Source organism: Eleutherodactylus coqui, chromosome 9, assembly GCF_035609145.1.
Source record: "Eleutherodactylus coqui strain aEleCoq1 chromosome 9, aEleCoq1.hap1, whole genome shotgun sequence".
Lineage (NCBI taxonomy): Eukaryota > Metazoa > Chordata > Amphibia > Anura > Eleutherodactylidae > Eleutherodactylus > Eleutherodactylus coqui.
The window spans coordinates 39,334,040-39,355,329 of NC_089845.1; the positions used below are offsets into that span (position 1 = coordinate 39,334,040).

Sequence of the window (21,290 nt, forward strand, 5' to 3'; positions counted from 1 at the left end):
CATGCGCAGAAGGCCGGCGAGCCCGGCAAATTCAAAATCTCCCTGCACCTGGCTGTCACAGTTAGCCGAGTGCAGGGAGATATGACTGGGGACCGCTGTATGTGGTTTCCAGTCATATGATCACCGTTATCCATCGGATAACGGTGATCATATAAAGTTAAAAAGTCAAAAAAAAAAAAAAAGTTAAAAGTTAAAAAAAAGTTTAAAAATTTACCGTTTCATCTCCCCTTATGGATCGGATCCGTAAGGGGGGGGGTGAAATTACGTACCCAAGGTCCCAGATTTGTTCCCTGGTGGGATGTTGATACGTGGACCTTACCCCAGCTTCGGCGCATGCGCCCGTCAGCATGATGGCGGACACATGCGCAAAAGTGAAATATTGCCCAAGAAATGTAAAATCTCCCTGCTCCTGGCTACCAAAGGTAGCCAAGAGCCTGGAGATGTCACGGGGAGCCGCGGTATGCGGTTACTGGTCACGTGATCGCCATTATCCAATGGATAAAGGCGATCACGTAAAAGTTCTTTAAAAAGTGGCAGTTTCATCTCCCCTCACCGATGCGATCGGTGGGGGGAGATGAAACATCTTCTCGGAGGCTTCCGCATTTGAATCCAGATGCGATTATCCTCCATGGACCCTTCCGGCTGCTGTGCATGCGCCCGCCGGCAAAATGCCAGACACATTCGCAGGAGCCGGGGAGCCCAGGAAATTTTAAATCTCCTTGCTCCCAGCGACCAACGGTCGCTGAGTGCTTGGAGCAGTGACCGGTGGCCTCACTGAGCGGTCCCCGGTCACGTGATAAAATAGCGATATAACATAAGCCGGTCACACATGACCGGAGAGGAATTACGGGTTCTGCATGCGCTTGATCAGCGGTAATCCACGGATCAATGACATGCATTGGATCACACAATTCCCCCCAATTAGCAGGTCGGAATTACGGAATCCACTCGCAGAAACAGAACACGGCATGCTATATTTTACCGCGGATATCCGCGACCTAGAGCCCATTGTGCTCTATGACGGCGGATATACTCGCAGCCCATGTGCAAATACATTGTGTATGAGCTACGGGTACCCGGGTCATCGCTAAGCGACGGCACGGGAAATGCAAACCAAAAAAAAAGTACTGCGCATAACCGCCTGTGTGAGTAGGCAGTTATGCGCAGTACATTACGCTGCCGTACGCAGGGTCACAGCCGGGCTCACAGCTGGAATCCGCTGCGGGCCTCCGCAAGCAGATTCCGCCTACGGCTACGTGAGCCCGGCGTTATTCAGACCGCTACCTGTAATCCGTAATTTACAAGAAGCCCCGGGAACGCTCGCCTTCCTGCAGTTCCAGGAGCAGCTTGTTGAGCGCCTTCTCTGTGAGACCGCTGCACCGCAGCAAGATTACAAAGCCTCACAGAGCGCCACTTTTTACACCCCATCCCCGCCGCTGAGGTCACGAAATACCCCCCAAAATACATGAGCGGAGGGGGGATACCCGGTTTTCTTGCCCCATGTGCCCAACCCAACCAGCCTCCGTAATTACCCCTGTCTTCGGACATAAAGGTAATAACATAAACTGCGTTTTATGTAATATTTAGGGAATGCCAAAAAATGGGGGTGGGGTGGGGGGGGGGATTATTTTTAGGAAGTCAATTTTTTTTTCCATATAAGTGGGCAATGGGGTCTGGAATTTATTCATTTCTGCCCTGAAATCCAGTGGGCATTCCCTCCATTATGGGCCTAGCCATGTGTCCTGTAAGTAGATTAGGGCCATAAGGGGTATGTTTCTGAACACGGGACAAACGGGGGTATCCATTTTGGGGTGACCGTCTTCATTCCTATGTACACTGTACAAAAAAAACAGTTTTTAAATTGACAAAATTGCCAAAAAAATGAAAATCGTAATTTTTTTCCTTTTTGCTTTGCTTAGATTCATTCAAATGTTGTGGGGTCAAAATACGCAGTACACCCCTAGATGAATTTGTTAAGGGGTCTAGTTTTCAAAATGGGGTCATTTGTGGGGGTTCTCTATCGTTTTGGCCGCTCAATGGCTCTACAAGTGGGCAATGGGGACTGGAATTTATTCCGTTGTACCCTGAAATCCAACGGGTGCTCCTTCCATTATAGGCCTAGCTATGTTTCCTTTAAGTAGATTAGGGCCACAATGGGTATGTTTCTAAACACGGGACAAACGGGGGGATCCATTTTGGGGTGAACGTCTTCATTCCTATGTACACTGTACAAAAAAAACCTGTTTTTAAATTGACACAATTGCCAAAAAAATGAAAATCATAATTTTTTCCTTCGGCTTGGCTTAGATTCATTCAAAAACTGTGAAGTCAAAAAAGTCATCGTACCCCTAGATAAATTCGTTAAGGGGTCTACTTTTCAAAATGGGGTCATTTGTGGGCGTTCTCCATCGTTTTGGTCACTCAACGGCTCTACAAGTGTGCAAAAGGGCCTAAATCTCCTTCAAGCAAAATTTCTGTTCCGAAAGCCACCGGTTGCTCCTTTCATTTTGGGTCCCATTGTGCATCCAGACGTAAGATTAGGGCCACAATGGGTATGTATCTGAGCACGGGACAAACAGGGGTATCCATTCTGGGGTGCAAATCCTAATTTTCATGTGTACTATAGAAAAAAGTCCTGTCTTTAAAATGACATATTTGCAAAAATATGAAATTTTAGTTTTTCTCTTCTAAATTGCATTGACTCCTAAAAAAAACAAAACTGTGGGGTTAAAATACTCAGTGAATACGTTAAGGGGTGTAGTTTTTAAAATGGGGTAATTTGTGGGGGTATCTATCATTTTGACTCCTATGAGCCTTTCCAATCTTGGTTTGGTGTAGGAAAACAAAGTGTTCCTCAAAATGCTGAAAAGTAATGTTAAATTTATACGTCTCCTAAATGGTTAAAAAAAAACTAAAGTTTTTCCAATGTGCGCCAAAAATAAACGGATGGAAATATATATCTTAACAAAAATTTCTATATTATGTTTGCACATATTTGAGATATTGCAGTTGGAAATGTGAAAAAATGAAGATTTTTTTTCAAAATTTTCCCAATTTTGGCGCTTTTAATAAATAAACACAAATTCTATCGGTCTTTTTTTCTGCCTAGATGAAGTACAACATGTGGCGAAAAAACAATGTCAGAATCGCTTGGATATGCAAAACCTTTCTGGTGTTTTTCCATGCTAAAGTGACACGTGTCAGATTTGCAAAATTTGGCCTGGTCATTAAAGGGGTTGTCTCGCGCCGAAACGGGTTTTGTTTTTTTTTTTCCAATAGGCCCCCCGTTCGGCGCGAGACAAACCCAAAGGATGGGTTAAAAAAAATATATATATATTACTTACCCGAATCCCCGCTCTGCGACGACTTCTTTCTTCCTTCTCCAAGATGGCTGCCGGGATCTTCACCCACGATGCACCGCGGGTCTTCTCCCATGGTGCACCGTGGGCTCTGTGCGGTCCATTGCCGATTCCAGCCTCCTGATTGTCTGGAATCGGCACACGTGACGGGGCGGAGCTACGATGACCAGCTCTCCGGCACGAGCGGCCCCATTCACAAGGCAGAAGACCGGACTGCGCAAGCGCGTCTAAAAACGCCAGAAGACAGCGAATTTAGACGGATCCATGGCGACGGGGACGCTAGCAACGGAGCAGGTAAGTGAATAACTTCTGTATGGCTCATATTTAATGCACGATGTATATTACAAAGTGCATTAATATGGCCATACAGACGTGTATGACCCCACTTGCTGGCACGAGACAACCCCTTCAAGGCGCAAACAGGCTTGGTCACTAAGGGGTTAAGACCTAACTGCCTCCTTTTTTTTTCCTCTCGACAAGGTTTTAGCATAGCTTTTCGCAAGATGAGTTGAATTTAAAGCTGCCGGTGCATTAGTGTATGTGTGTATATATGTATACGTGTGTTTGTGCATGCATGCATACATACATACATACATACATACATACATACATACATACATTATATATATTGTGGAGAAAAAAGTATTTAGTCAGATACCAATTGTACAAGTTCTCTCACTTAAAAAGATAAGAGGCCTGTAATTGACATCATAGGTAGACCTCAACTATGAGAGACAACATGAGAAAACACATCCAGAAAATCACATTGTCTGATTTTTAACTAATTTATTTGCAAATTATGGTGGAAAATAAGTATTTGGTCACCTCCAAACAAGCAAGATTTCTGGGTCTCACAGACCTGTAACTTCTCCTTTAAGAGGCTCCTCTGTCCTCCACTCATTACCTGTAGTAATGGCACCTGTTTGAACTCGTTATCAGTATAAAAGGCACCGGTCCACAACCTCAAGCAGTCACACTCCAAACTCCACTATGGGGAAGGCCACAGAGCTGTCGAAGGACACCAGAAACAAAATTGTAGCCCTGCACCAGACTGGGAAGATTGAATCTGCAATAGGCAAGCAGCTTGGTGTGAAGAAATCAACTGTGGGAGCAATAATTAGAGAATGGAAGAGATACAAGACCACTGATAATCTCCCTCGATCTGGGGCTCCACGCAAGATCTCACCCTGTGGGGTCAAAATGATAACAAGAACGGTGAGCAAAAATCCCAGAACCGAACGGAAGAACCTAGTGAATGACCTGCAGAGAGCTGGGACCAACGTAACTAAGGCTACCATCAGTAACACACTACGCCGCCAGGAACTCAGATCCTGCAATGCCACACGTGTCCCCCTGCTTAAGCCAGTACATGTCCGGGGCCGACTGAAGTTTGTTAGAGAGCATTTGGATGATCTAGAAGAGTATTGGGAGAATGTCATATGGTCAGATGAAACCAAAGTAGAACTGTTTTGGCACTAAAAACTAAATAAAGCTGTTACGGTTTATACTTGGAAGACGTCTCTTTCTCCTCCATACTATTCGTTTCAGTGTAACCACCGGGACCGAGTGGCAGGACGCAAGTATTCCTCACTGCATACTGGCATTCTATCTTTATGGAACTACTGACAGTGACCGAAGGTGAGAGACTGTTTTCAAATTAAATGTGCATCCAAAGAACACCATACCTACTGTGAAGCATGGGAGTGGCAGCACCATGCTTTGGGACTGTTTCTCTGCAAAGGGACCAGGACGACTGATCCGTATACATGAAAGAATGAATGGGGCCATGTATCGTGAGATTTTACCTCCTTCCATCAGCAAGGGCACTGAAGATGAAACGTGGCTGGGTCTTTCAGCATGACAATGATCCCAAGCACACCGACAGGGCAATGAAAGAGTGCCTTCGTAAGAAGCATTTCAAGGTCCTGGAGTGGCCTAGCCAGTCTCCATATCTCAAGCCTATAGAAAACCTTTGGAGGGAGTTGAAAGTCTGTGTTGCCCAGCGACAGCCACAAAACATCACTGCTCTTGAGGAGATCTGCATGGAGGAATGGGCCAACATACCAGCAACGGTGTGTGCCAACCTTATGAGGACTTATAGAAACCGTTTTGACCTCTGTCATTGCCAATAAAGGATATATAACAAAGTATTGAGATGAACTTTTGTTATTGACCAAATACTTATTTTCCACCATAATTTGCTAATTCGTTAAAAATCAGGCAATGTGATTTTTCTGTTTGTATTTTCTCATGTTGTCTCTCATAGTTGAGGTCTGCCTATGATGTCAATTACAGGCCTCTCATCTTTATAAGTGGGAGAACTTGTACAATTGGTATCTGACTAAATACTTTTTTTTCCCCCACTGTGTGTATATATTTTTTATTTAATATAAGCCCTGACTGACTCACCACTATTTCTCTAACTTCCCGATGTCGTACAAACATGAAATTTGGGGTGATCATTCCTTAGGTGCTAAATAGGAAAAGTAAAGTGGTCACAACTCAAAACTTTAATGCTAAGTGCAAAAGTGTTGGCACCCCTATGTAATGTAACTTCCTGGTGTCGTACAAACATGAAATTTGGCACAACTATTCTTTAGGTTCTAAATAGAAAAGGTAAAGGGGTCACAGCTTGAAAATTTATTGCTAAGTGCAAAAGTATTAGCACCCCTGTGTAATGTACCTAATCTAATTCTCTAACTTCTCGATGTTGTGCAAACATGACATTTGGTACAGCCATTCTTTAGGTCCTAAATGGGAAAAGTAAAAGGGGTCACAGCTCGATTATTCAATGCTAAGTGCAAAAGTAGGTGCACCCTTATGTAATGTAACTTCTCGGTGTCGTACAAGCGTGAAATTCAGGTCCTAAATGAGGAGAGTGGGAGGGGTGGCACATTCTGCAGTGGAGATCGGTACATGCAGCCTGAGGAGAATCTAACAATCCTCTATGAGTTTACATATATTATTCCTCGGTTACTCTAAAGTAACTTCATAAAATTTTCCGTGCAAACACAAACCCCTGTAACAAATTAACTTGGGTGAGGCCGGGTATAGCATCTCATCTAGTTTTCTTATATACTGTCATGGTAAATGTGCACTTATTATCAGAAAGAAATATCAAGCACCTAGAAGTTGTCACTTTGCTGCAAAACTCAGCACACAGTTACATCTCAGCAGATATGCAGATGAGGGTTGCGGCATGCTTAGATGAACGGTCTTGCCAGCTGAGGCCCTAAAAGTGGTTCTCTCCCCCCCCCCCCCCCTTCCTTGGCCTATAAGAGGCTCTCGGAGGCTCCTTGTGTGTAGTGGCCTCTTCAGCTTGTGTAGAGCTTGTTGACCACTAGACGCCTCTACGATGCAGAGAAGAGATTTCACCCTGTTACCAGCGTCTGAGAGGGGGCACATTATTGGGATGAGTAAAGTTGGATGGTCGAATCGATGATACATGCCATGCACCGTAATGGAACCTGACAATCCCCATTAAGTTTGTGGGGTCCAATTTGGTGCCGCTGGCATCAGGTATGGAGCTGTATGGTGGTTTCTAGGAGAAACCGCAGCGTAGATGTGAACAGAGCTGTATATAGGCACCGTCCTGTTATGTTTTCCATTGCTAGTAGATATTTGTTGTGTTTACTGCTTTTATACTTTGTAACTTTTTTTGTAAATAATGGTTATTGCTGTTTTTAGGAAGTGCTAGCAATGTTTCTGGGCGCAGCTTACATTTTCCTAACATTTGCCAATGAAAGATTACAATTAGACATGCTGACTTTCTCCTCAGGAATTTCCAGAGATACCGCCAGAGTGTCTGGCAGGAGTGTAGTTCTCCTCTCCTGATCGGAGCCTGTATGTGTGGGGGGACGCGGGAGATGCCTCTTGGCTGAACCAGTGACCCCTATGTGTATAACCAGTATGATACTCTATCCGTAATCTCCCCCTGTTCTGCTTTGAACTGTCTGTAGCTTCGGTGGTCCTGCGCTCTTTGTCCTGAGCCCCTCGCTCAGCATGCTGACCTTCCACATACATCGTTACTGAATTGCCGAGAACCCTTTGTAATATAATGTTCTCTTCTTTTCAGCTTGAAAGTGAGTTAACATATTGCAAATTTTTGGAATGGACAGATCCTGAAAGAATGGACATTACCGAAATGGAGTTGCATTTGCCAAAATTTAAGCTAGAAGACAATTATGACCTGAAAAGTATACTTAGTAACATGGGAATGCTTGATGCCTTCGACCAAGGCAAATGTAATTTCTCGGGAATGTCTAGTAATAATGAGCTCGTTCTGTCTAAAGTGGTGCACAAGGCTTTTGTGGAAGTGAACGAGGAGGGTACAGAGGCTGCCGCGGCCACTGCGGGCATCATGATGCTCCGCTGTGCAATGATTGTGCCAACCATTATGTGTGACCATCCTTTTCTGTTTTTCATCACTCATAAACAAAGCCACAGCATTTTGTTTAGTGGTAGATTTTCTGCACCCTGAGAAATGGGGTTAAAGAAAAACAATATTAAGAGGCACTCCGCCTACATTACAAGTTACACCAATCTGTCATTCACATGACTTTCATCGGCATTCGCTCTTCATACACCACCTACATGCATTAACGTACGATATGCCTTCTATTTTATGGTACACTTAATCTCTTCTAATGCCTTATTATATATATTATATAATTTTTTTATTATTATTTTTAAATCTCACAAATGTGTTATTTTTCAGCTTTGTAGGATAAAGCATGTATTTTTACTCACACTTGGGGTCCTTTTAGACGGGCCGACTCTCGTTTGTGAACGAGTTAGCGGTGACATCGCAGTGACGGCAATTGTGCAATTTAATGAGATGGCCAAATATGTCATTGGTTCGTTCAGACAAAAATCATTCAGTCCTTGAATAAGTAAATGAGAGATGCTGAAGGATCGCTGATTTAAAGTGAACGAGCTAACAATGTTTCTTATGCCTGCATTAAATGAATGGGGAATGATTCTTATTAGTCATTTAGACTAAACGATTATCATTCATTTTGGCTTGTTTGTACAATGTTTTTTTTTACATGATTGTTTCATCTAAAGCACCCTTAGAGCTTATATGTCACATTGTACCCATATTTACCAGGCTATATTCTTTATGGACGACCTGGACCTCCCACTGTTCTACTGGACCATACAATATAGGTCTTCTGAATGGGGCTCAATTTGTAGGACATCAATGACCAGAGAGGCGTTCCTACTGTTAATTAAGTCATGATATGTCTTACTTTCTCAACTGATAGTCTTGGCTGTTGTATGGGTCCTACCATCCCAATGATGATAAAGTGTCATAAGATAATGAGGGATTCATTATGGTGTCTGGACTCTTGAATATTTTGAATAGACCTGTTAATGGTAGAATAGTTTTATTACAGTTGGCCTTACACATATACAGATAGTCCCCTACTTGCGAACGTTCGAGTTACAAACTACGCAAATACGAACAATCTGTCCTGCACAGTATGATGTAATGCTATAGCATTACATCATACTGTGCAGGCACCGGACAGGCTTCTATCAAGCCTGTCCGGTAAGATCGCGGGACGCTGTGTGGTGGCTAGGCAGCTGGAAGCCTTCGGAAAGGCCCCAGGGTTGCCTATGCAGGGCACCTCTCAAGCCGTGCGATCTTATTGCGGGACACTGTAGGGGACCCCTGAACGTCGGTGCCGGCTGTTTCTTACAGCGGACACCCGGCGGCAGCAGTTCCGACAAGCAACGCTGCTCGTGGGAACTGTTAACTCTTTAAATACCGCTGTCTACTCTGACAGCGGCATTTAAGGTGTTAACAGTCCCGATGAGCGGCGCGGCTTGTCGGAACTGCTGCTGCCAGGTACTGGCTGTAAGAACAGCCTGCACGCGACGTATGGAGCAGGATCCACCCGCAATCCCCTCCATAGAAGCATTTGTTAGGACATAGGAACAAATATACTTGCGAACAGGCTCCTGGCAAGGAACCTGTTCGCAAGTAGGGGACTATCTGTATGCCTGTCAGGTCCGTTTTTACAATTTCCAAAATATATACTTTTGTATTTTTTTATGAATGCTTGCACTACTTCTGCAACTGTCTTTCTATTCCTATGATACAATTTAACTTGTAATGACTTTTTAAATTTTGTTAACATAGGTGATGTGCTGTTATACATGTATAACAGTGAAATGCCATAATAAATTGTCCTATATAGCATAATTTGTCCAGTTATTCTTTTTTTTTTTTTTTTATTCATTTATTTTTTCCTTACACCCATAACGGCACCAGTGAGACCACCTCCCATCCAGACAGGAAACCGGACCCTCCCAGACCTCTCTAAAGACAGAAACCCCCTTCACCTCCCCAGTGCCATAAGACAGGTTGGAGAATGCTGAGGTAGCTGCGGCCTCTATTTCAAGGGTTCTTCCAGATCTCTAAGGCTTGGTTCACGCAGGACTGATTTTTGCAGCAGAATTTCTGCAGGGGAAAGCCTGCTTCCAAACCCGCGCCATTTGCTGTGGATTTAGAATTGGATTAAATTGTGTGGTCCTGTGAGGAATTCACCAGCTAATTGAAGAGAATTGAATTTTGCAGCAAAAAAGGCAATCAAATTGATTTACTATGGGAATGTAATTCTGCACCGCATGTCAGTTTCCTCATGGATCATTTCCGCAGCTTGTGGATGACTTTCAAAATCTCATCCACTTTTCTGCTACTGTAAATGCCACAAAGGGTCTGCACAGATATTCCATGGCAAATCCGCCCCCATCTGGATCTCCCTTAAAGGAGATGTCCCGCGCCGAAACGGGTTTTTTCTTTTTTAAACCCCCCCCCCCGTTCGGCGCGAGACAACCCCGATGCAGGGGTTAAAAAAACCACCCGCACAGCGCTTACCTGAATCCCGGCGGTCCGGCGTCTTCATACTCACCTTCTGAAGATGGCCGCCGGGATCCTCTGCCTCCGTGGACCGCAGCTCTTCTGTGCGGTCCACTGCCGATTCCAGCCTCCTGATTGGCTGGAATCGGCACGTGACGGGGCGGAGCTACACGGAGCCGCTCTCTGGCACGAGCGGCTCCATAGAAGACTGCTGAAGACCCGGACTGCGCAAGCGCGGCTAATTTGGCCATCGGAGGCCAAAAATTAGTCGGCTCCATGGGAACGAGGACGCTAGCAACGGAGCAGGTAAGTAAAAAACTTTTTATAACTTCTGTATGGCTCATAATTAATGCACAATGTATATTACAAAGTGCATTATTATGGCCATACAGAAGTGTATAGACCCACTTGCTGCCTCGGGACATCTCCTTTAAAGATGGTGGACTGAAGGGCCACGCTCCCAAACTTTATGGCATGAGAGGTTACCTGGCCCTGTGTAAGTCTCTACAAGGAGCCACTGGGTGAGCCTGGATTCATCCTCTGGTCTCCTGCAGCAGATGCTGGGCTCCCCTGTCTCTGGAGGTTATGGAGGCAAGTTCCTTTCTCTACCTCCATGAGATACATGTGAAGTTGTGGGAGAACCCTTCGGTGGTGGTGGGGTACTCCCTGGGTTGTTGCACCTGGCCCAGAGGTTTCTGGTGCTTTCATCTTTAGATAAAATTCAGGTGTGTATTGCTCCGGGCGGTGTGTTGTATGGTCACTGATTGGAGCTGGGAGGAGGAATGAGTGCTTTCCAAGAGGATCTCCAGCCAGTCCAGTGAGTAGAACTACCCTGCATAAAGGATTGAATGAAACCTTTAAGGGGATGGCTATATGTGCACTCAATCAGACCAAGGATCTATATGGTCTTTGCTTGGGGCCTATGGGCTTTGCCTTTTGGATCTGCCTTGAAAACCATAAGGGCTTTGCTTATAGCCCTTGTTAAGATTCTGGTTTTAACTGTTCATCTTGTCTCCAGTCAGCCATCTTATAAGCATCAGCATAATTTTCTTTGCAAACTGAAATATTGTCTCCTGTCAGCATCTCATGCCCTTTAGCCTATTGTTATGTCTTAAGTTTAGTGAGAAAATGTATTGTTTGTCTGTTTTTTCAATGAAATGTCTGTTTCTCATGACTACACTTGCTATCTGTGAGAAATAACCCTTTCTAAGCTTTGGCAAAAAGCCTCTCTTTCTCTCTCCATAAAACTCTGTTTGTAGAATAGATGGCATAATTCTTTTGAAATACAACAACGTGCGCGTGTCTGTTTTAGATTTGACTTCTCCAGGCCTGCATTCACTATTAATTTTGAGCCTGGCAACATATCATAGGGGTCCCTGGAATATCCCTAACACACCCTTTTATAGGTTTTTGGCCCTGTCTATAGACTGAAGGCTATTATGACTTTGAGGATGGCTCTGCCTATAGCCTAATAGACTGTCTCTGCCTATAGCCTGATGGCCTTTTATGGCTTTGCCTATAGCCTTACGGCTCTGCTGATTGCCCAACGGCCTGCTGTGGCCTCTGCCTTATTCCCTAAATATCTTTTATGACTTTGCCTATAGCCTTTGTGACTTTTGAGTTCTTAGCCCTGTGGCCTTTTGTGATTTTTGGTCTTTTTTTGCTTTTGTGTGTTTTTGTTTTTTTTTTAACCTATGGTCTTTAGGGTTTGGCTTTGCCTATACCTTTTTTTTTTTTTTAATTAGGGCCTCTGTGCCAGACCTAGCTACTAATAGTCAATAGGAGATATAGTAAAAATCCCTGCGCTCCTGGCGATTGGATAGTGAGAATGGCATCACCTTCATCCAACTCTACGCTTTTGTGACATACTCAAATAAGTGAGGTTAGTTTGACATGATCTTTACTCAGTAAAGCAATGCTGTTAAAAACAAAAAAATGTGTTAAGCCTTTGTGGTCCATTATCCTCTTCCTTTGGAGAATTTCCATTAATTTTTTATTACTATTATACTAACTGGCCTGTAGTTCCTGGCTTCTTCTCTACTACCCTTCTCATGGATACGTACAACTTTGACCATTCTGCAATCGGAAACCTCATCTGTTAGAAGGGAATGGTTAAACAAATCAGGTGTAGCAATCACGAATTGGTGTTCCTTTAGGAACCCCAGGGGCGGATGCCATCTGGACTCATTGGTTTATTTGCCTTTTTTTTGGAATGCGCACCTAAATGTTTACCTATATAGAGGCGATGTCATGCTCTAACATATGATTTTGAAAGCCAAAGTGCTAATTATCCTTATCCCATTCCATGGTCCCTTGCACTGGTCTATCTTTTGAATAGATTGTGTACTTTTTCAACAATACACAATTTTCTTGGTTATTTTAAGTAGTTCACTTCTAGTCTTCTAACTTGGTGAACCAACTGTTGGTCATTCCTGACGTCTCATGTGTGACCACTGTGATTCCTACTCTATCGGAAGAACATTTTTTTTTCTTATTGGACCAAATGAAGACAAGCTTTAAAATAATGTATTGTAACATTATAAACTGTGCAACTGTTATTTACATCTACTACACTGCCATATACCATCAATGTCTGATTGGTAACGGTCAAAGGAAGCGCCATGCCCCTTTAGGTTTCCACTGGCATTTTTAGGAGGCTGCATGGTCATCCCATGCCGTAAAACTGGTAAGAATTCTTATAAGTGAAACTTCATTTTAATTCACTGGTGCATTTACTTTTGCACGACTAACAATCAAATATTGAAGAGTGCAAATATTTTGTCATTACTCTGGAAATCCTCTGGCATGACCCAACACAAGGACAACTTTTATTGTCCCTTATTTTATTTCTAAATTTAATGCATTTTGCTAGAAATTGTAATTTTGGGTACAGAGATCTGACTTCCTAATATTTCATTTTTGAAATGCATCCCAATATAATTTTCTTCTGTAATTTCTTGCACTCTTTGAATATCTTCACATTTTTCCTTTTTTTTTTTTTCCTCGTCTCGTTTAATGGTCAATGGGCTTCTGCCATGGCTTAATGCCTTTTTGATATAATTTCTGGTGATTGGTTTTGGTTTTGGTAATTAAGATAATCGCCATAATCTAAAGTGTGTTCTTTCTCTTTCTCCCCCTCACCAACATGTCTAATTACTGCAGGTTAACATGTTTCATGTTTTCATTTCCAGCTTGAAGAGGAGCTCACTTACGAGAAGTTTGCTGAACTGACCAATCCAGACAACATGGACAGAACTGAAGTGGAACTTTCTCTACCTAAATTCAAGCTAGAGAACTCCTACGATCTAGAATCTATTCTTGGAGGGTTAGGCATGATTGATGCCTTTGACGTAGGCAAATGTGATTTCACGGGCATGTCTGGGGATCACGATTTATTTCTATCCAAAGTGGTCCATAAATCCTTTGTAGAGGTCAATGAGGAGGGTACCGAGGCGGCTGCTGCCACAGGAGCCGTCATTATGCTACGTTGTGCTCGTTTTGTACCAAGATTCACTTGTGATCATCCTTTCCTTTTCTTCATCATACACAAGGAAAGCCGTTGCATTCTATTCTTCGGTAGGTTCACTTCCCCTTAGGGCCAAGTGCGCACACTACAGACCTTGGCTGCAGATCAGCACTCCGAAAATTTGTAGTAAATCTGCATATATTTTAAACGCTAATTTATTTGCCGTTGATTTTACTTCTCACAGTAGAGTAGGTGAAAAATATGGCAAATTGTGAACAAGTCTAGGGCAGTATATAGCGCAGACTGGAGATTTATTTATTTTTCTTTTAAACCCCATTTGCTTCTATTATACTCAGTTTTGTGTTTTGGTGCCGAATCTGTACTGAAGATGCACAACTACACTACATGCGATACAATGTTAAACCCCCTTCTTGCAGTTGGTCAGGCCCTGGCAAATTTTTTTGATGTGGATCTGACACTTAATGCATGTTACAGATCTTGCACTGAACCTCAGTTCTGCTGCAGATTTATATGGGGGTCTAGCCCCGGTCTACGGGACAAATCCACGTGTGGCCCCTGATGCTGTTACCAGGCCAAGAATTGACAAATCAGTTCTTTTCTGTGACACAAAAAATTATAGCAGTCAACTGAGTGATTTGAGAATTGTCATTGAATCCCCTCTGAAAATACTCTGTGTGAATGAAGCCTTAATCTTTCAAGCTGCCTTACCATACGTTTCTTGGACATTCTCAATACTATGCAATGATCAAATGAGGGGATTTTCTTCACAAGCAGTGAGACAAAATCATATTATTATTTTTTGTCTATTTACATTGAGTTTTTAAATCCCCTTTTCACATAGTGGTGGCTGTGAGTGAAACGGCCAACATTGCAGACTTTCCCAACAGCGGTGATAGAACTCTTTTGGCGCAGTCAATACTGAATGTAGCCTAATTAAAGATATAGCATCAGGGGGTCACAGTGCTAATGTATCTCTTCATATTGGCTTGTCAGAAGTGATTGTGTAATGTACTGCTGGATAGACATGCCAGTTCATTAGTTAAAAATGGCGATCACCACTAGTAAAGTTATAGAAATAACATTAGATGAGAAAAGGAAAATTTTCTTTAATTGCATAAAATGTTTCACAGTTGGCACATCTGTATAGCTACAGGACTGGTTTATGCAAATACCTACTGAATATTGTGCCTTTTTGATTCAAATATGTATTTTGAGAGCTTTCAGCGATCTCCAGTTTAGAGTGTCTTATAATCCATAGTTGCACTTAACCTTTGTTGCCGTTAGTACCTAACTGCCTTTTATCCCATTATTAAAATACTGATTTTCTTACTCAGTTTAGTATCTACATATTGAGAAAATTAGGAATTGTAGGTGAAGAGTGCTTTCAGTGCAATATGTTACACAAAGCTTTAAATGCTCAAGCAAAAGAAATCCTGTAACAGATTGCTACATTGTCCTGTAGACATCCATTATGTAGAGGGAGACGGTCACCGGGTTCATGCTGCCTGAACCATGGGACAGGTATATGCACTGCGACCCGTGCATGCCTCATTCTGAAATGGAGGCATTTCAGAAAACCTACTTTTTGAAGTTTGATTTAGAACGCTGCTCTGAGTCACGGGGACGGGGCCTCTCCACGCCTGGGGCAGCCAGAGTGACAACTCCCTTTCTATTAACAAGCTTGGAGAAAGTTGTCACTCAAGTGATCTGGGTGGAGAGAGACTGACAAGGTGCCGCCTCCATAACTCGAAGTGTTCCAAATCAAACTTCAGAGTCTGTTCTGAGGCCTCACAGCATTTCAGAATAAGACCTGCATGGACGCCGTGTACTTACCTGTCCCAGTTCATGCTGCCTGTGGCTTGGGCAACATCGACTCACTGACAGGTTTCCTTTTTAAAGGAATTGTCTCATCACGAAAACCCTTGTCTAAGAACAGCTGCCCCGACCCTCCATTACTCGTCATGGGTCCGGCTCCTGGAACTTCCTGCAGTCTATTTTTCCTGAGGGAAAGTTTGTCTTGAAGCTACAGGGAAAACGTACAGCATTATGTGGTGTCCATTCAGATGAGTGGGCAACTCCACGGGCCAAGACTGCCAGAACTCAAGCTGCTATTACTTAGCAGGGGACTTCTTGTGTATGATGTCCATCTACTTCATTGGGGTAGATGGCTAAGGGTTGTCTTCATGGGAAAAGCCCAAAATGCCCGAAGTCCAACACCTGTGCCTCTAATGCCATTAAACATGGATGCAATAAGTCTAGTTTATTTGCAGATAGTTTTATATTCAGATCTGTATGTTGTTTTCCCTGCTTGGTTGCCGGTAATGCTTCTGTCTGTTATCTTGCCTGCCGTACAATATGATTCATACTCCCCACATTACAGGACACAGCAAAGAATCATTGCCTTTTAATATAGGAATACTACAGTTGCCCAACTTTATTTTCATAGCTGTAGAGGTTTTCATTAAAGAGATTTTCTGGTTTTATATAATTAAAACATGCATTTTATAATGAGAGCTTGGAATCTTCATCCCCTACATTCCATAACGGGAAACCTTTGCAGGATGATTTCCTGTGTACACAGATGTAAGGCTTCTAGAGGAGCTTTCATACTGGAAGGAGCCTTACATCTCTTCTAGGGCCCTTTTAGAGGAGCCGATTTATCACTTGAACGACTGACGTCATTGTTATCTCATTCACTCGTGCGGCCTGTTCAGACAGGCAGGTACATCGTTGACTCTTTCACACGAGAATCCTTCAGTCTTTCACATTCACTGTGTAAGTGATCGAAAACGACTGAAGGAGCGCTGGTTACACCTATTGGTAAGTGAATGACCCAGTGAGGATTTATATATCTGCATAACATGAATGAAAAGCAACTGATTTATCATTTTGGTTTTTGGAGCGTTTAGACTGAACCATTATCGTTCACTGTTGCTCGTTCAAACGATAATTGCTCCATGTAGAAGCCCCATAAGGACACTTTCCCGTGTTCCCATTGCACATCTGCAAGCAGAAATCTTGGTAGTCCTATTGAACTAACGAAGCAAGTGCATTAGAAATTTTCAGAGCTTTTCATTGTACAATGGATGACTTAATAAACCAGAAAACCTTGTTAAATACGGTTTTCCAATAACTAAAATATTTCGTCTTACAGTTTCTATGTATTATATATTGGTATTCTCTTATCAGGAGTGAAATAACAGAATATGCAGTTTTAAGCTTTGATTTTGATGTGGTTTGTTTAAAAAAAAGGAAAACTCATGCAAAACATCTAATATTTGGTGGACTGTTACAATAGATCAGTGGGATTGTGCACTTTAACTTGTTTTTCTGCTGACCTTTTCAATGATGTTCATTTATAAACCCCCAATAAAACACATTCTCTGATTTGTCATCATTTGTAAGTTGCCATAAATGAAGTTTATTTCCTATTTTTTTCTGATGCCAGACAGCGATGCTGATCTGTACAACAACACCTAACGTCATTATAGGTTGTATATAACAGACCGTACAAATGTTGGGGTAATCGCTGAATTTAGGTTACACTCCAAGGGTATCGTAGCTTTTATCAATCAGGTGCCTAATTATATCTGATGCATCGGAGGAGAATACAACGAGACTGAAGTGATGTTTCCATGCTCCTCCAAAGCAGTTTATTACATAGTTAATATAATACATCTTCAGCACCGCCAGGAGGTGATGACGAGCCGCCTCGCCCCATCGGCGTCCTATCGTAATGCAGCAAGCATTCCATAGGGAATCGTAGTAAGGTTATGGCTTCCTGTGCATTCATGTATCCAGAGGTGTAACCTAAAGCTTCTGGGCCCCAATGCAAAACCGGTAACAGGGCCCCAACTATAAATGCAATTCAACGGAGTAGGAAACTTATTTGACTTGAAAAGAAAAGTGTCCTACTTTATTAAACAAGTGCCATAAAATCAGGATACAGAGAACGCGTTTCGAACTCTGAATCGAGTTCTTGATCACCTCAATGTACCTTATACATACAATTCTTTATATGGACTAGGCAAGTTAATTAAAAACATCTGATTTTTAACCACCTCCAAGCTGTTAATTAACCTCTATTGCACATGTATTTGAAAGAAACCTGTTCCTACATTCAGGCAAGCAATATATATAAAAGAAATAAATGGTGTTACAATATAAAACCATAACATTAAATATAAAGAAAGACACAATAGTCAATATAAACATGTTCTTTTATGATAAAATATTATTTAGAAACCATCTAAATAGTTTTTTACTCATTTGAATTTTGCTATTTGTTTATATTTATTGCTTTTTACTTTCATATTCAGGTTCTTCACATTCGAGCGTTCCTAACTCCAAAAACATGTTAATAAATATTTACTGGAGATATTAGAGAATATTAAATTATCTTTGTTAACCAAATTTTATAAGAATATTTGTTTTACACTAATAATGAAAACTAGATTATCTTATCGTGCTACATATGCTAATAAATAAATATAAAAAAAGTAGAGCGAAAAAAAGACCCAGGAGAAATAATTTATGTACAAAAATTCATAACTGCCAATAGATATAGAATAAGTCAGTTTTAGCATTCATGCCTGATGGTATCCTCGTCATTTTTTTTTTTGACTCTTAATACCCAGTTATAATAAAAATAAAATGTACAGCTACTAACTAATTAAACTAAACTAACCCGCAGTGCGTTTCTTCCGCATTCACTTTCCTACCTTATGCTATCATGAAATTTTTGAAAATCACAATTGGTTCATATCGTATTGTCTATACCATCATGTTGTGTTAATAAACTGATACATGCATTCTTTGATTTCAGCAGGTCAAGAAATCTCTCTACAAATTCCCTCCATTTCTTAAAGAAGTTTGGGCCTTGTGTCTCCACACATCTCTATCTCTACTCTCTCCATTTTTAACCGGTGTTTTAGTTGTTGTATAACATCCCCGGGGGTTTGGCTAACAGCCAGTTACTCAATAGGCACCTTTTACTGAGCAATAGCATGGTATGTGTCATCTTGGCCTTCCTTATCTGATTGGGTAGCTGATGTAATATAACATTTGTGGCGTCAGTTGTAGAGACCCACCCCCCATATCTTGTATCAGTTTTGGACCCCAATCCAGTATTTTTTGATTTTAGGACATTTCCAGATGCCGTACAGGAAATCGGAGCTTCGTTGAGAGCATCTAGGGCAAGCTTGTAGCCTAGCTGGTCCTATAGGTTTTTGAGGCTTGTTGAACTGGTAGATTGCCCCATGAATTAGCTTAAATATGTTTCCCGCTATCATTCGTTTCGCCTGTTTAACAGAGATCTTTCCCAGTTTTTGAAAAGCCCAGACCCACTGTCTCTCATCCACCCATTCCTAAGTCTGGTATACAAGGTTAAATATGGGTTTTTATATGAAAGATTTTTTAACAGGCTATCAATTGGGTTGTGTATCATCTTTCAATATATTCAATATATCGATTATCTTCCCCGTAGAAAATTTCGTACTTGAGCAAATGGCAGAAAATGGGATGTGTGCAAATTATATTCCCCACATAGTTCTCTAAAGGTTTTATACCTGGGGGTCTCTGGGTGGAAGAGGTGGTAGACTTTCATAATCCCTTTTATATCTCCATATTTCAAACATTTTGTTTTCCCTCCCCTCCTTGAAGTCTGGGTGTTTCCATAAATCCATATGTTTGGAAATTCTAAACGGTAATCCAAACATTTTGCGGGTTATTTTCCAGGCTGCTATGGTATCTTTGGCCATAATGGAGTGTTTACCTTCGATCGCAAGATTAGTGTAATTGAGAAGGAGGGAATTCAGACTCTATGGGCCAACTAGTCCTGCTTCTAGGCCCGTATTCGAGTAATCACTGGAACCTTGCAGCCAGCCCAAAGAGTGTCTAAAAAGACTAGAAACATTATAGTCTGATATCAGGCATATTAATTCCTCCTCCGCTCTTTGGGAGCATTAATTTTTTTAAAGCGATTCGTGGTCGCCTTTGCGACAATACAAAAGCCAAGAAAGCAGTGTGTAGCTTCCCCAGATCACACCTTTGGATAAAAGTGGTATTGTTCGGCGCGAGACAACCCCGATGCAGGGGTTAAAAAAACAACCCGCACAGCGCTTACCTGAATCCCGGCGGTCCGGCGTCTTCATACTCACCTGCTGAAGATGGCCGCCGGGATCCTCTGTCTCCATGGACCGCAGGGCTTCTGTGCGGTCCATTGCCGATTCCAGCCTCCTGATTGGCTGGAATCGGCACGTGACGGGGCGGAGCTACACTGAGCCGGCATTCTGCACGAGCGGCCCCATAGAAGACTGCAGAAGACCCGGACTGCGCAAGCGCGGCTAATTTGGCCATCGGAGGCCGAAAATTAGTCGGCACCATGGAGACGAGGACGCTAGCAACGGAGCAGGTAAGTATAAAACTTTTTATAACTTCTGTATGGCTCATAATTAATGCACCATGTACATTACAAAGTGCATTAATATGGCCATACAGAAGTGTATAGACCCACTTGCTGCCGCGGGACAACCCCTTTAATGCCCTCAATCTCTACACACTTTTCCAACAGCCGTGCCAATGGAACAATCACCAGGTGGAATAATAATGGAGACAGAGGGCATCCCTGTCTGGTACCTTTTCTGTGAGGGGAATCTCAGAGATAGAAAACCAGGTGTGTTAATTTGTGCATGAGGGGTAGAATAGAGTTTCCACAAGTAGGAACAAAAAGGGCCTGCAAAACCTATTCTATCCATTACTTCCCTCAGCCATGAGCACGATACATTGTCAAAAGCCTTCTCCACATCTATTGTAAGAAGAGCCGAAGAAGAATGAGATGTCGGGTGCAACTTAATATCATCAAGGATTGTCAATAACTTCCGTATATTTATGATGGCTTAACGTCCTTTCGTAAAGCCCGATTGCATAGGGGAGATTAAGTGGGGCATGATAGTAGCTAGCCGATCTGCCATAATTTTGTCCATCCGTTTTAGGTAGGTATTAATTAAGGAGACTGTTCTATAGGATTTAGCGTCCATTGGGTCTTTTCCTTGCTTGGGTAGTAGTTTGATATGTGCAGTGTTCGTGTCAGTGGGGATGGGACTGTCCCGCATATATCCGTCAAATACAGTCTCTGGCCCCAGAGCTTTATTGTTGCCCAAACTCTTAATACTTTCTTTAATTTCTAATAGGGATATTAGAGAGTTCAGCATTGTATGTTGCTCATCTGTCAGGATGGGCCAGGATATGTCCTCCTGTATGGTGGTTTTCGATTGTGTCTGCATGTACAGTTTAGAGTAAAATTTTAAAAAGTTAATTTTTGAGGATGTGAGTGTAGTTTCCCTGAGAAGTCTGTCAGGCCCACGATATTGGATCTCTGGAAAGGTCCCCTTGCTAGATTGACCATAATTTTGCCTGCTTTATTTCCTAATTTGAAAAGTTTTGCCTCCTTGGTGCAATATGTTAGTAGTTCTCTTTCATGTTTTGTGCTGATTATTTGGTCTCTCCTGTAAACCGGAATAAGCATCTTGCAGTCGCTAAGTTGCCTAATTTTGTCTTTAATATTTCTTTTTAAGGA

At 42.3% G+C, this 21,290-nt stretch overlaps 1 protein-coding gene across 2 annotated transcripts in view; it reads left to right on the forward strand.

The window, feature by feature from the left end:
• LOC136579015 (serpin B6-like) overlaps positions 1 to 17,118 on the forward strand; it is a 50,279-nt gene extending 33,161 nt beyond the window's left edge. The window contains exon 7 of one of the 2 annotated variants that reach the window (XM_066579260.1): positions 13,419 to 17,118. In XM_066579260.1, coding sequence (XP_066435357.1) covers positions 13,419 to 13,823 — 405 coding nt within the window. In that variant the 3' untranslated portion in view covers positions 13,824 to 17,118. Of the gene's footprint in view, positions 1 to 7,434; positions 9,571 to 13,418 lie in introns of those variants that run through there. The other variant, XM_066579258.1, reaches the window with a different exon arrangement.
• The last annotated feature ends 4,172 nt before the right edge of the window (positions 17,119 to 21,290 follow it).